The 16,118-nt window shown below is 33.3% G+C and overlaps 1 protein-coding gene across 1 annotated transcript; it reads right to left on the bottom strand.

Moving 5' to 3' along the window:
- Window positions 1-406: 406 nt before the first annotated feature.
- Window positions 407-13,212, bottom strand: LOC137388672 (uncharacterized). Its single transcript, XM_068075134.1, has 6 exons — window positions 13,035-13,212; window positions 11,971-12,167; window positions 10,267-10,437; window positions 6,348-6,456; window positions 4,836-5,540; window positions 407-862 (listed from the first exon to the last, which is right to left on the bottom strand). The coding sequence occupies exons 1-6, from the start codon at window positions 13,147-13,149 to the stop codon at window positions 729-731; spliced, it is 1,431 nt and encodes a 476-aa protein (XP_067931235.1). The 5' UTR covers window positions 13,150-13,212; the 3' UTR covers window positions 407-728.
- Between the last annotated feature and the right edge of the window lie 2,906 nt (window positions 13,213-16,118).

Genomic DNA, 16,118 nt, shown 5'->3' with positions numbered 1-16,118 from the left:
AGATAAACAAAAGTATATATCAAAGTGAGAACAGAAAATATATAGACTTCAAATAACAAAGAACAGAGTGCAGAACCTTCAAGCTTAGCTCAAAGTCAAATTATATAATGAAGATATTTGTAAAGGGTACAGAGATAAAAGCAAGGTTATTTTGCTCTTTCAGGAAGACAATAATAAGCATCTAAAGGAACGCTGAACAATGGCCGAGACAACTCCAAAACTGATATGATAGTACAGCTCATCATATAAAATCATGCTAAAGCAAGGCATAAAGCCAAAGAGTGAACAAAATAAAAACAAGGATTGCTAAAAATTGTTGCATATAATATTAAAAATTGTTGAGTCATGATTAAAAGTGATAAGAAGCAAATTTAAAAATTAAAAAATCATCTCGTGAAAATGTTTTGAAAACTTTTAATCGCAGAAAAATTTTGACTGTGCCCGAAAGCCAATAAATTATACAATGTAGCTTTGTTGATCAAGTTCTTCGATGCGAGTGAAAAAGCTTTTGTAATACAAACTTGAACCAGTTGTGGTTAACAGAATAAACATAGTACTTTGGTGCATATGTAGATATAGTAGACATAGTAAGGAAGTAAAAAAACTAAATAGTATTGTGTGAAGGGAAGTAAATAGTTTCAGAGATTCATTTTTGAGCAGACATAACTTGGCACATACGGAAGACTTTATCCACTGAGTCCAATGTTTGTGATTAATTTTATCAGCCTCTACTTTAATTCATAGTGTAGCACTGTCTTCTCAGTTTGTCTCGGTATGATCAGATTGTCTCCTGAGACACACAAATCAGTAACTTGAGAGGAAGTCCTCGGTTTCGGGTCTGTAAGCTTCCCCAGATACCTGCCTGTAAAATATATAACACTTACATATTACTAGAAATTCCCCTGTCATACAGCCTATGACCAAAGTGATATTAGAAAAAAGAAAGGGTACTGATGGTTGAGAAATGCAATATTAGCAGTCAAATGGTACTGCAGTGCAATAGAATAACTGCAATGGTAGCTGTAACGTCCTAGGTGTTATTATGTACAAGCAACAGCAATAATGAAAGAAAAAGATTATATGTTCATATCTCACCCCCGCAATAGCAGAAATGCAATATTAGAAGTAAAATGCACTGATATTATTAGAATAACAAATATTATTAATATAGTAATACAGTAATAATAGAAAACCAATGCACAATTTTGTTTACATTTCAAAACATCATAGCAACCAATATCAAGAAGTTGTAATATTAATATAGATTTTTAGAAAATTTATTTAACAAAACTATTTAGAAAAAATAATAACTTACAGTAACATATTGCCCAACATCGGTCACTATATACTTCGATCTTGTAAATTCGAATGCCTATTCTTATAATTAAATCTTATAAAATCGAATTATTATTCTTATAATTAAATATTGTAATAATCTCATGAGAATCGTTAGAAAAAAATATCATCGTCATTTCCCTTACTTTCACTGCTTTGGGCATCAGTTAGAATACCAAAGTACTCATTATAAGTGTCCAAAATGTCAGTTACTTTGAAATCGGCAAAAAAGAAATGATTACTTTTCAGTACTTCTGAATAATATCTCGATAATAAAAACAGTTATCGTTCTACTATAAAATGCATCTTATTCAAAACAAATTTTTCTACAAGATAAGTACTAAATGAATTCCATTCTCGTAAAATATCCAACGTTTAATTCGCGTTGAATGAACGCGGTGCGTTTTTCCTTGCCATAACGATAACGATCTGGTTTTGCCGTTTTGAAAAAAATAATTAGAAATGGAATCGTTGAACCAAAACAATTTTTTCTAAGTGCACGTGGTTGAAAACAAAATTTTATTTCTGGAGACAAAATTTGATTGGTCTAGCTAATGTGTAGGCCTCGTAATGAAAAGAAAAGTGAAACCCTATTTATAAGCCGATATATCATTTTACAGTTGGTACTTTTATCACAGCGAATTGTTGGAAATATTTAGCCAAAAAAATTCTATTGATGTTGTATAATCGGGTTGTTGGGCAGCGGGCTATATGCTAATGTTCGAGGTCATGGTAGTTACAGGTAGTTGTGAGAGATTACGAGAGGTTATGAGATGTTACGAGTGGTCAAAGACGCGGTAGTCTCAAAACGAGTATATAAGCGGGGGGAGATTCAGACGGGGTCCTTCTTCGCTTCAATCACACGTAAGTGTCATATTTATACAACAATTGATAGCAAGTGATTGGCAACAAGTTTGTTTCACTGGAGACAAAATTTGATTGGTCTAGCTATTGTTTAGGCTTCGTGATTAAAAGAAAAGTGAAACCATATTGATAAGCCGATATATCGGCTTACGGTCTGTACTTAAATTACCACGAAAGCCGATATATCGGCTTACGGTAGCAAAAGAGTTAATAGTTCTATTCTCTGTCACACGGCCTTATTGGTGTTTCGTTGGCCGGTCTTAATTTTGATAAAAATAAGGCTTGTCAAGTTTTAATAACGATTTTAGGTCAAATTAATCTGTCTATTTATGTATAATTCGATCGGTTGGTTAAGGTTTAGAATATTGTCTGCAAAATTTCAAAGACTTGGCAACATATTCAAATAGGTTTATACATATTTTGTATCGTTATTATACTTAAACGACTCCCTTGAAAAATGGTTAAACTTGTTGATGAGATTTCGGTACAAGGGTTTGCGATGGTGTTGATGAATAATTTCGTGAGTTGTGTGCACATATGCATTTATCATAAAGCTCCCAAACAATCACTTGGCTTGTGTTTGGTCATGGGATTATTTTTAGTAAAACGAGTTTTACGAGTGAATTAGAAAATCTAAAAGAATGACATTTTGGAGGTAGTCTGCTAAGATGTATCATGGATTCACTGATGTTTAGAGCTTTCCATTATTGGGAATGTTTCACATATATTTTATTCCGTTTCATTCATACTAGTGATTTTTTGCCCTAAGAGCATTTAACCATTACTACATTTGCCAGACATGCTCAGATCTAGTGCAATTGCTAGAATACTACTATGCTATTATAGCCTAGCTTTAGGTAGACACTACAAGCAAAATGCTTAAAGAATAGAGAAAGTATTATATTATTATGCTTTATTATTTATCTAGAAGTGTTGACTGATGTTCTCAAAAAAGAATCAAGGAGGTTGACCAACCAGAAGCTGAGATATAGCCAGCTAAACACAGGTCTACCAAAAGACATAAGTGTTTTGGTAATCCTCATATTAGCATCAATATATGACGTATGAAATCGACTTGTGTGCCATTGGTCAATAAACCAACTAATGCACTCTACTAAAACAATCGCGGTGTTTTAATTGGTTTAATCCCTGGAAGTCTAGAACAATCAAATTGGACGTAACAATCATTGCTCTGAGAAATCTGAACCAGTCCCTCCGACATGTAGATTAGTTTTAGCATGAAATAATTACACGGATCTATTATTTTGCGAAATTTCGCTATCTTGCTAGTTCAGCTCAGTTTTGTTGTTCTCTCACTTAGCTTCCCTATTCAGACTCATCTTTAGAGCTGTTCAGATTTTTTTTATCTATAGCTAATAAATGGAATCAACTAAATCAGTCATCAATCTTGGTTATCATTTAGAATTTTTTACAAATTATATTAGTTACATCATTTATTCTATACACAGTTATATTATTATTTTGTATAATATGCATTATGATTATTATATATATCATAAAAAATAATTTTTAATTCAATCATAAAAAATAATCATAGATAAGATAATAGATAAATAGAAGAAACAAATCAAAAGTTATCATTTTCATTTCTTACAGCAAGAGCAGCACGTTCAAGTTATTCTTTTTAAAATTATGGCTGTAGTGAACTTACAGTCTATTAATAGTGACGTTAATCATGAAAATCAACTGAATGCTGCAGTAGGTACACAGTAGAAAGATGATGAATGAACAAAAATTCACATTCTTATTTTAAACAAACTGCAAATCACGGATATCGTATAATATAGACTATACATGTGCTGTTCGTTGAACAGAGGATCTTCGGAGCATATCCGTGGAGATTGAGTTATAATTTGAGGCACAATAGTCAAAATCTGCTCTTCTGTTTTAAAAAAGCATGGCAAGGCGTTGTGGGCAACTGCCTTTACCACACAACGTTTGCTTGGTTTTCCTGAGAAACCGGAGCTAGTCTGTAAATTCTTTACTATCGCGAGAAGCGTTTCACATCTCGTAGCCTAAAACAATCAGTATACGTAACGGTGGTAAGGGTGCGCAACTCCGGCACATGTCTAATAAGTCCATTTCATACGTCACAATTCTCAGGATTTTCGAAGAGTTTTTCTTCTGATTCGTTATTAGATAGACCTGTATTTGCCTGGCTATATCTCAGCTTTTGTTGGTCAATATCCTTTATTCTTTTTTAGAACATCATTCAACACCTCAAGATACATAATAAAGCATCATAATATCATACTTTCTCTATTCTTTAATTATGACATTTCCTTTACTTTCATAACCCTAATGATATCTTGATCTACTCCTTACCTGAACTTGAATTTGTAGTGATAAACTTGAGATATCCGAGTTAGCGTACAAAATGTATTTCTATGTGAAACTATTCTGCTAACCAAATGAAAGAAATCTATTGCAGACTATGTAAATGTTGACAAATAGGATACACAGGTCAATCATCCAGTTGCACCTTTTTAAAAAAAGGATCTCAAAAGAAAATTAATAATTGAGAAAATGATCAGAGGATGAACAAACTGAAAGTTGACTTTTTATTATGTTGGATTTTGACAAGAGTAAAAACATAAAATAAAACAGTGAATTACCAGTATCAGCCTGTAGAATGTGTATCTCTGTACGCTTTGAGTTCAGAGGTGTCACTAGTATGTACTCTCCTTTATAGCAAGCTACTCCACCAGGATTATCCACTGCTGTACAAGTCCACATTGTCTCCCCCGTTGCTATATTCACTCTGAAAACTGTGGATGTGGTGTTGGAAGATACAACAACAGATTTGTCGTCAGGAGCACAGAGAGCCATTTTACTCCATTTACCTTTTTGTGGACAAGAAATGTGTCTAAAAACCCGCCCATCTAGTGAATAGACTGTGAAACATTTGTTAGAGCTATCAGGGACTATTACTTTATCTCCGGTTACAACCAGCTTGTTGACATAGTCACTAGCAGACTCAGGCAGACTCCAACTAGTAATTAGGTTACCATTCAGATCAGCTACTAGAACTTTATATGGATAAGCTACAATATACAGTCTCCCGTTATACAAAAACAGTCCATCTATGCATGATATTTTTGGTAATGTGAGTAAATTTACTGAGTTGGCTGACTCATCTATTATATGTAGAGTTGGCCCATCCCCGGCAGCATATGTGAATTCGTTACTATGAGCAACTGTGCAGTAAGCTGATGACACAAGTACTTTTTTCTTGAGTTTAAGTGATGTTGGAGGGGAGAGTGGGAAAATAGATATAGCAGCACCATCTACTATCTTTAACTCTAACTTCTCTGTTGTATCTAAAAAGTAATACCAAAAGTAGAATTATACAATGAACCAGATGATGACACTAAATTGCTTTATTCTACTTTTTGATATGATAATAGTCTGACAAAGTCATTCAGGCTAAAAAAATAGTATTGAACACAGTATGCTAGAACCCAATGTTTTGAAAATGCTTCATAAAAACCAATGGTGACATAAAGCTGTACTCTGTGTAAACACTGACCATTGGAAGACGTTATGTCTAAGCTAAAGCGATAACTAGTTATAATTTTAGTTCAACTTCTAATTAGGGCCAAAAGTCTTTTCTCTCATCTATCGCTATCAACATAAGAATAGATACAGGCACCAAGGAAACTGTTACTAGACAAAATAAACACTGTTGAGAGCTACAGTTCTCGATTCAAATGTAGCGATTGAACCACAACTGCTCTGAAAAAACTCGGAGTGCACATTTTTTTTAAATTTTTTCATGAACAGGTGAGGCAGTTGAGTATAAAGGCATTAAATATTGTTATCAGATGTACTGCAGTTGTTAAACATTTAATGTATTTAAAGGAACAATTACTAATAAATAGTCTGATGTGTGAACTAAACTGTAAACTAGACCGAGGAAATGTTCGGTCTGCACTTGTGATTACAAATCTCAAGGCATATTTACTACACATAAAACAATTGTTTTTATACTTCATATGTTCAACATCAGAAGTGGACTAATGCGCTCAAGAATATTAAGAAACAGGACATCTGATAAAACCATTTGGTCGGATTGAAGGCTCTTTATAGTCAGTTGCATAAAGAAGGGGTTAATATGCATGGTATACCTTGAGCACAGAGTGATTTCTGATTGGTTAATGTCAAGGAAGGTAGATCTTCATCGATAAACCTCCTGATTGCATTATACGTTTCTGTGAAACTTTTTATGAGGTCTACCTAAAATTAGAAAATAACACATTTACATAATGTTATATATATAGTGTATATGTATATATTTCTCAAAGTATGTTGTCCGTCTGTGGATCTGTCGATCCAGCTATAGCCGCATCGCATGCTGATTATTTTATCAATGCGGCCAAGCGTTACAATGCATCTGTTAAGAAATATTTTTTGTAAGGTTCAATTAATATATCTAAGGTCAAGGCCAATTCCTCCCACGTGGACAATTACAACGTCCTCGTATTGTTGTAATCAAAGTTTTGATGGATAGCTTCTGGTGGAGCATTAACCTTTCTATACACACACACTTCTATGCAAGAATTGTTATCATTAATTCTACATATTCAGGATATTTATTTTCCCCGGTCGTATTGAATGTGCCACTACCGAATCATATTTTATTGTAATTGTAGTAAAACCGACTTAATTTAGCTACTACTTGCTAATTATTTCACATTCACATCTACACCTTTTCGTTGTCATTTTATTTTTGTTAAATTATTTGACCTGCAAGAAACATTTTTTTCATGATATGAGGTTTAAAAGTTGTTTGAAAAAGTTTGAAAACTTTTACAGTTGTTTTTATTTTCTCTCTTAATTCATTTCAATTACACAAAACACTTTTCTCATGATATGCAGTCGGAAAGTTAGAATGGCAAATGTTGTTATATGTTAAATACAAATCAATTTTCTGACCAAAGAATTTTTTATTACCCGGGCAATGCCGAGTAGCACAACGAGTTCAAGTGTATATTGACGATTATAGTACAGAAAGTTATACTATCATAAGTGGTGTATGTATAACACAATGAAGAAAGTATTGATACTATTTTACAGATCAGAAGCATACAGCGCAGAATAAGACTAGTAAGAGCTGACAATATTACAGCAAGTTTAAACTAATGTTAGAGATTCAGCTGTGAGTTGATGATAACTGACATGCCGATATATCCAAATGTTGTAATTTGGTGTTTTGATTACTTCCTACAACACCTAATTTCCTGGACATAAAAAAACTGTTTATTTTCAGCAAGTCAAGCTTTTTCAACTATGTAATTGCTGTAAGTTTTGTTAACAGCCAACTGAATTAGGAGGCACTACACACGGCTATGTGTAGACAAATCAGGGATACGAGTTGCTACAAATACAGCAGTACAGTATATTCCCTAACAAAAGCCTAATCTATTTATGGATTTTTAATGAGATAATCACTGCATTTTACATTGTGAGTGTTATCGCTAAATTTGTTATCTTATGATATGGCATGGAGAGATTTACAAAGCGGTTTTATTGATTCAAACAGAATAAAAATTTTCATGAATTATAACGGGGAACATAGTTTGGATTTTGAACAAATGATTTTTTTATCGGCATTCTGGAATGGAATACTAATTAAAAACAAAAGTTTTACCATACCATCGAGCTCTGCCATACAACATTAATTCATTTGGGTGTTGTCGTCGCAAGGCAAAAATGTTATATAGAGGGGTATAGAAATTCATAGTAATTATCTAATGCAAATACCCCCAAGTAAAAAAAATTAAAATTTCAGATATGTACTGTAACTACTAAAAATTAGTAACAAAGTAGTATATTAGTATATTAACCTTAGTAACTATAGTTACTTATAGTGACTTTAGTGTATTTACTGGTTATGACCTGCTTATAATTATAGTTATGAGTTTTGCTTCTTCTTTTAACATCCTTATCAATCTGAGGACCATGGCTAATAAGTAACAGTTGAAGACCTCAACAGAAGAATGATCAATGTCATAATTGTTCAAAATTAAGATATAGCCATTTTAAAGTTTACAATTTTTTTTTAGAAAGAATTACAACTTATATCATAGAAACTATTAGCTATTGGTTAATTAAGATGTTACCTAAGAATGTGATCAACAAAGAAGCGGTAGACATATTTTGGGGTGGCACAACATGGCCTAAGTTAACACCACTACACGGACATTGATCGATTTACTTTGGAAATCACTGACAACTCTCTATGCATTATGTTTTATTAGGTGATAATATTACAATATTATAATATTCTTATTTTAAACGCTATATTGCTGTGAAATAAGGGCTTTCTACCATCCAAATTTCAACCAAACAAAAATGAACAGGTCACAATACAACAACAACATTTTTACTGTGTCCTAGAAAAACTGCAGTATTTTGTTTTGCATTACACTACACGTTTTTGCACACACTTCTTTTTTTGCATCTTGATACTGTTCGGATATTTCTCTTCACCCCCACTGCCTCTGTCAATTGCATCAAGTTATTAACCTATTCATTGCCATCCATGTACAAATTTAGCTATCATACTACTGCCAGCCATTTTGCCGAAAATTGTGGATTTTGCTTCATGAAATGTACACAAATTTTTTCAACTTCAACCTATATCTACAACATTTTTATTATATATTTTATTTTTGCACACTGGTTAAAAATTGGCGCTATGAAAAGAGTTCAATGTATCTACACTTTGTGCATTATTAAAGCTACATGTATGTGCAGCTACGATCGCCACGAAGCTAAAGCGATACTCAACAATGTTCTTTATTCCTACACAACTATTAGTTTCACCACCATTGAAGTCAGTGCAGCTACTTGAATTGTTTGTGTAATCAAAAAAATCTGAATCTGAATTAACAATAATGTCAACAACATACGTAATTATCTGTTTTCTAACAAGGGCAGCAGTTACAAAAAGCTTACACAAAAGCTTACAGAATGTTCATTTTCAGGTTGGAAATTCTCAAACAAAAATTTGAAATTGCTTCATTATTTTAGGGCAATTATATAGAGAAAGCTGATATATGAAGCATAAGTTATCCTCTGTTTTCTAACTTGAGAGTTACTTACAAAAGGCATAATAACACTAAATAGTTTGAACGTCCAAAAGAAAAACGATCGTTGTATGTTGGAAATTCCCAAACACGTACGCGTTACTATTGGCTGAAAGTAATCACATGACTAAAAAAGATTGTTGTTGCTGGGTAGCCATTGGACATTGATCGTTTTTGCAAAGAGCTAGTTTATTTTAAGCAAGAATATCCCTGGACCTTGATGATTTTTGCTGAAACTTTGTCACAGAGACTAAACTTTGTGGCCAGAACTATTCAAGAGAAGATAAATCTAGAATTTTGAGAAAATGTGACATTGATCCTTCTTCCGTTGAGGTCTTCAGTTACATAAATGTAGTTATATATAGATAATAAATTAAAGCTGACAGTTATTATATTAAAGCTAAAATGCGGAATAAATTTTTACCTTCGCTTACTTTTCAACAATTTTCGTTTCACTCACGCAATATCAAGCATTTACGAAATGCAGAAAGAATGGTGAACTGAAAGTGAGAGAACATCGTATCTGTTTGTGGCATTGCGGGAGGGATATTGGCAAATACATATTGGTATTTCAATACACCGACTGTGATGTCAATGCATGTCGTTGATGTCGTATGCAAACCAAATGTCTTATTAAGGGGACAAAAAGCATCGTGTTCTACATCAAAAATAGAAAAACAGGGCATCAAAAGGTACAGTGTAAATCTAAAGCCGCATTGGCTAGAGACAGAATGCACTACCTGAAATTTTTGTAATGTATAAAATTACTATTCATTCACCAAGAGCAGAGATACAATAAATGTATGTTAATTATCACGAGATGGTGGTTTGAGAGATCTACACAAACTTTGATGATAGCAAAAACCAAGCTATGTTCACCCAAGTCTCTCAAATAACCTGATATTACAATTTGTGTTTGAGTTATTGAAAGTTTCAGTTTTAAGTTTGTACTCACCTGATGTGACTCTTTGAACTTAGCATCTTGTAGACAAAGTAGAGTGTTCATCTCTGTCATCCTAGCTCTGATATCTCTCTCTATGAATTCTACTAACTGTTCCTTTGAGGTTCTCCTGTTGTCTACCAGCTCCCTCTCTAGTTCATCGTACTTCCTACGTAATTCTGGTAGCTGAGAAAAAGAAATATACAGTGCATGAACAGAGGTAATTGATGCACTAAATTGTTCAAAACTGTTTGTTATCTACCGTAAAAATGTATTTAAATGACACCTTTATTTAAAATGTACCTTTATGTGAATGCCACTTTTATTAAAGCGACACTGGCAAAATGGTTAAAAAATGGAGCGACTCATTTAATTTAATGATTAATAATAATTCAATAAAAACTCTGATTGCAACATCATAAAAATAATTAGTAACTGTATCAGGCATATAGTAGTTCCTTTTTAATAAGGTCTTGACACTTCGATGTATGTGGAAAAATGTTTTCGTATTTACGATGGAAAATATGCTACTACGTATTTTGAAGCTAAGTTTTTTGAGGCTATTTTGATTACACACAGTTTGTCTTTATTTACCCTAAAACTCTCTATTCAAAATGGCATCGCGCAAAAGTTTTGTTCTGCTAAAAATTTTTGGGATGTAATATCGACTGGCTCAGATGCGCAGATAATAGTTTGAGGCCAGAAGACATTGCAAAACGTATTGAGCAGTTAGAAAAACATGAAATGGTTCAAAATCAAGAAGCAACAATCAGAATGTAATTGGTCGAGCAAAACATGTTAACATTTGTTTTAAAATGTTAACTTTTGTTTGTGCATGTTTTATAATTAAGGTTTATGTCACTTGTCAATTATTACTGTTATTATTTTCAAACTTGCAGCTTTATAGCACATTATTTGATAGCACGATTGCGGTAATCTGAACTCAGCTTACAATGGACCAATGCTTGTAACTCCTGTTCTATGGCAAAAAGTCAGTTTTGGCTGAAAACTGTAGCAAAAATATGGATAAGTGCAATGTGCTTGTTATGCAACCTTGTTAAATACAGTTATAAAATGAAAATATGCTTTCAAATGTATTTGAAAAAAAAACTTGAAAGTGCTAAGAAATTGCAACACAAGCTGTAAGATCACCGTAAGTTAATCGTAAGCAACAGATATCAATTGGTAGAGACATGTATCAGCTTCCTATTGCATATTTATTTAGAGGTTTATGACAAGATAGGGGTAAGTTGGCTAATTTCTTGCGTTTCAAAACTGTTAGTGTCGCACCCCTGGAGAAAATATAGGTATCTGTGAATCGATTTACCTGTGAAACGGTCCAATTTATCTTCTCAGCATTCTGGCAAGATGTTTGCAAAATACAAAGATACGTTTTTATTTGAACGTCAAATCTAAGAAACGCCATTCTAAGAGATGAGTTGACAAATAAAGTGACACCGCGTTAAAATAAAGGTCTTATGGTATTTATTCACATGTTTGTAAAGCAATATGCTTTCACCACTTGCGAAGCAGTTGATATTTTATTTCTAAAATGACTATAGAATACAAGAAAAAAATATTTCAGAGATGCACCAATGAAATTTCTCTAAAATAATTTTCAGCATATCCGTGTACACAATTAAACTAATACAATATTAGATTGTTTGAGAATGCAATATAATGCTTGGTATTATTATTCTCCATAGGAGAAATATTTACCTGTTTATCTCTTGATTTGTGCAGCTGATCAGCGAGCTCCATGGTTTTATTTTCATACTCTGTCAGTACCTTGGTACTGCGCTTGAGAAGAGTGGCTAACTCCCCTTCCTTAGCCCAAGCTTTAACCTTTATCTCATCTCTTTTGTCTTTTAGCCATTTCACCAACTTTTTTAAAGTGACAGGAGAATGGGCAGAACCTGAAACAAGTTCGACTTGAAACAAAGCAAAATATCTGGGAATGGTAAAAGAGGTTTGCTGATGAAATGTTTTACTACTCTAAAAGTTGGTTGAACACAAGCCAGTAATAAACAGTTGAAGACCTCAACGGAAGAACGATCAATGTCACATTTTCTCAAAATACTAGATTAATCTTCTTTTAAGTATTTCTGGCCACAGGGTTTAGTCTCTGTGACAAACTTTCAGCAAAAATGATCCAGGTTTAGGGGTTAAAATAAACTACCTCTTTGTAAAACTGACCAATGTCCTAGTTTTTAAATTTTAAAATGGCTATATCTTAATTTTGAACAATTGTGACATTGATTGTTCTTCTGTTGAGTACTTCAGCTAAATAATCAGAAAACTATATCGCGGACTTTTAGACAGAAAACCATGTGAAGATCAGGACAGAGTTTTCTTAAGCAAAAATATTATTACTGATCATCCCAAGGGAACCAGCTAGACACGCATAGGAAATCCGCAATGCATAGAGAAAAATAGTACCACAGTAGATGACAAAATGTTGCAGAGCTTATGCTTAAACCACAATAGAACCAATAGCGATTAAGTGTACAGAGCAGACGAAATCCAGAACAACCCCAACCAATAGAGTGATCAAATACCTAGTGAATAGGAATATATGCTTTTGAAAAGAAAAAAAATTAATAAGTGAGAAGAAAGGATAATTTATGAGAAACAATACTTAAAATATAAATTATTCTGAAACCAGCATGGTTTTTTGTAGAATGCTTTACATTGGAATACTAAATATTTAGTAAAATTATAATACAAAAGTCAAGGTGAGTTCTTACTAATAAACTATGGAAACCTTTGATAGTGATAATTACCATAGGCACACTCTTTGGTACAATCTACGCATGTCGGGCAAAGTACTTGAAAGCATGTCAAACATCCCATTGTGATTGCTTTGTCCTGATGTGTAGCGCAATAACGTTCCACCATACCCTTAGTCTTCTTTTGACAATCTTTAATGTCAAGGAGATCTTTATGTAGAGGGTAGATCTGATGATGTGACTAAAAAGTATAATACCACCAACTGCGTTGTAGCAAATGGAACATTTTGGCAAAAATATTCACCTGTTTATTTCGGTCAACAGTACCAATATCGTTCTAAACTCAAAGGTTTAACTTGTTGACAAACCAACCAAATAACCATCAAGAATAAAATAACAAGTACATTGCGGCCTTTGCCGCTGGTAATAGTGTTACTCAATCAAACACATACAAACACAAAAGAAGAAACCACAAATATGATCCTAATTGCGGCAACTGCAAATTGCAATGTATTTTGTGTGCATGTACATGTAGAAAAATTATTAAACACAGATAACTTCGTAGCTATTATTCCCACAAAAAACTAATACACCAATACCCATCATATTTGTAATGCTATAAATCTTCATGACGACTCGTTCTAATTTTTTTAGAACCAGCAATGAAAGTGTTAAAGTACGCTCTAAATAAAAATGATTGTGTCCAACGAGTGGCAGGACCTGGCAATTTGTCAGTACACCTACACCTGAACCCACACTTGAACCGTTGTATTTCACAATTAGAAACATTTGCATGAGTAGCTGAGTTCATGGAGTTGGCATCTATTTATAAAATTCTAAAAATGTATAACTTACCTCCGAGTGTCTAAAACACATCTTCTTGCTACAGTCAGTACAGTAGCTCACTGCTAGCTCTTCTGTCTTATTGTCTGAACAAGTGTCACACATTTGTAAGTTGTCTTCTCTCTTCATCACAGGTGGTAATCTCGTTAATGTCACATCAGAGACAGTTCTAAAACACCATGTGTAACAATGTAGAACATAGATTAAAAGGATCACCGACGTGTTTAAATAAATTAGCAAATTGGGTGCAAAGGAATACTCAGTGGTGAAAATGTGGCTTTAAAGGAATTACATGACACGATATTATGAGATAATAACATGTTAACTCACTCATATTTATTTATTATCCCATTGAAACAAACAATTATTTTAGGAATCATCTTATCATAATAGAACTAATTCGGTGTGAAGTTGGAAAACCCTTTGTCTACCTACTTATACACTTTGAACATGGTAAGCCAGTAAAAAGTTCCAGTCATTTTTGATATGTAATCATGATAAAACCATTTTCAACAAGATCTCACAAAATTGAAAGAAGACTTAAAACCATAGTAATTGAACATAGTACATATTGCCTTAGTAATAATAGCTGAGCCATTATAGATTTCGCAGCACATTCATATTCAAGGCATCCTCCATATATTATTGACAGAAAGCTTCTAGCAATAAATTGCTAGAGATTCACTAACCCAGTAATATTAAAAAACATTCAATGCTTCCTTGAACTGACAGTTTTTACAAGTTGTAGAGGATGTGACTTGCCAAAAACTTACTCAGCAATGATAGCTGAGTGAAATCCAGACAAGTAACAGAAAAGTATAAAAACTTTAGCAAATCTTCACTCATGTTTTGCTTTGAGTAATTGTCCATACTGTGACAACAAAAGGGTCGTCCAAAATTGAATGGATGATTGCATAACTAAGTAGTAAAATAATACAAATTAGTAAAATAAATAAAACCAATTATCTTTGTTTAATTTTATCAGTAATCAATAACACAGTAGATCAGAATGTAGTAATTAACTACAGCCTATCTTGAATAATTCAACAGACTAACACTTGTTAAATTTTACGTAATGGTTGTTGTGTCCCATTGTTGAATTATACAAAAATCAGTTGTGCACACGCCATGCCAATAAATTTGTCAATGCAAGTTGTTTGTTGTTGTTGTTGTTGTTAGCTAAGGCTCTTCTTAGAATAACTAATCAGCGAGGTAGATGGTTATTGCACTTAACGCTAACATTCACTCACTGTTAGTAAACACAGTTGAGGTGAACGAGACTCATCCCCACTTACTAGAACGGTATCGCGATCCACTGAAGTCGCTAGTGTTTTATATGTTGAGAAAAAAGACAAAAATAAAAGCAAGTTTCTAACTATAGAATATCAAGCACTTTCCTACTTACTTGCAGGTACCACATCTGATGATCCTAGTAGCTTCAAAGTCACCAACAAGACAAGGATAGCAGTGGACATGATGACAAGGAAGTGACCTTGGATCAATCAGCTGTTCATCCTTCACCAAACAATACCCACACACTACAGATGCTGTAGCCATTACTTTTAGCAACCTTTCAAAATAAAAGCTATTTTTACTTCATACAGACAAGGTCAGCACATAGGTAATCCTAGAAACAGTCGCCTATTGTGAGTAGAACGAAGAGCTCAGAGCTCTAAACAGAGGTACTGATGATGGCCAGTTTTAAAACGCATGTAGTATGCATATGCTTTCAATATTCTCGCGAAACCTTTCTTGAAAACGTAAATTATTACAATCTGTTTCTTTGATTAACCAAACGACTATTCATCATGAGATCAATCAACAGAATTTGACTTTATTATAATATCTTGTGTATGCGCTAAATATGGTAGCACATAATTTAATTTTGACGGCATTTTAAAATAAACTACTGTCAAATTATACATGGTGAAACTTACAAATCAACTGACCAAAATCAACCTGCAATATCGTTTACTACTACAACATCTAAAATGTTGTTAAAATGTATTGACGAGCATTAATATGAGCAGGAAGTTTATTAATGGGAGTTTATTAAGTGAATTAGGAGTGAGAGCTGAAAGATTCTCACATGGGTGTTCAATTTAACATATCTGCTACTTGAACTGATATTTACGAAATTACAACTAGGCGAAAGAGCTCATTGAACCCGAAATGTCAATTAGGCTTAAGTCACTCTTTTGCAATCCGAAACAACAACAATGAGTTGCATCATCTTATCTAACACAATAAGCTAATCTTTGTAGTCATGCTCTTACATTTGGACTAAAGTAAATA

The sequence above is a fragment of the Watersipora subatra genome, chromosome 2 (assembly GCF_963576615.1).
Source record: "Watersipora subatra chromosome 2, tzWatSuba1.1, whole genome shotgun sequence".
NCBI lineage: Eukaryota > Metazoa > Bryozoa > Gymnolaemata > Cheilostomatida > Watersiporidae > Watersipora > Watersipora subatra.
Note: the sequence above shows the minus strand (reverse complement) of the source record. Positions and strands in the feature narration are given on the sequence as shown.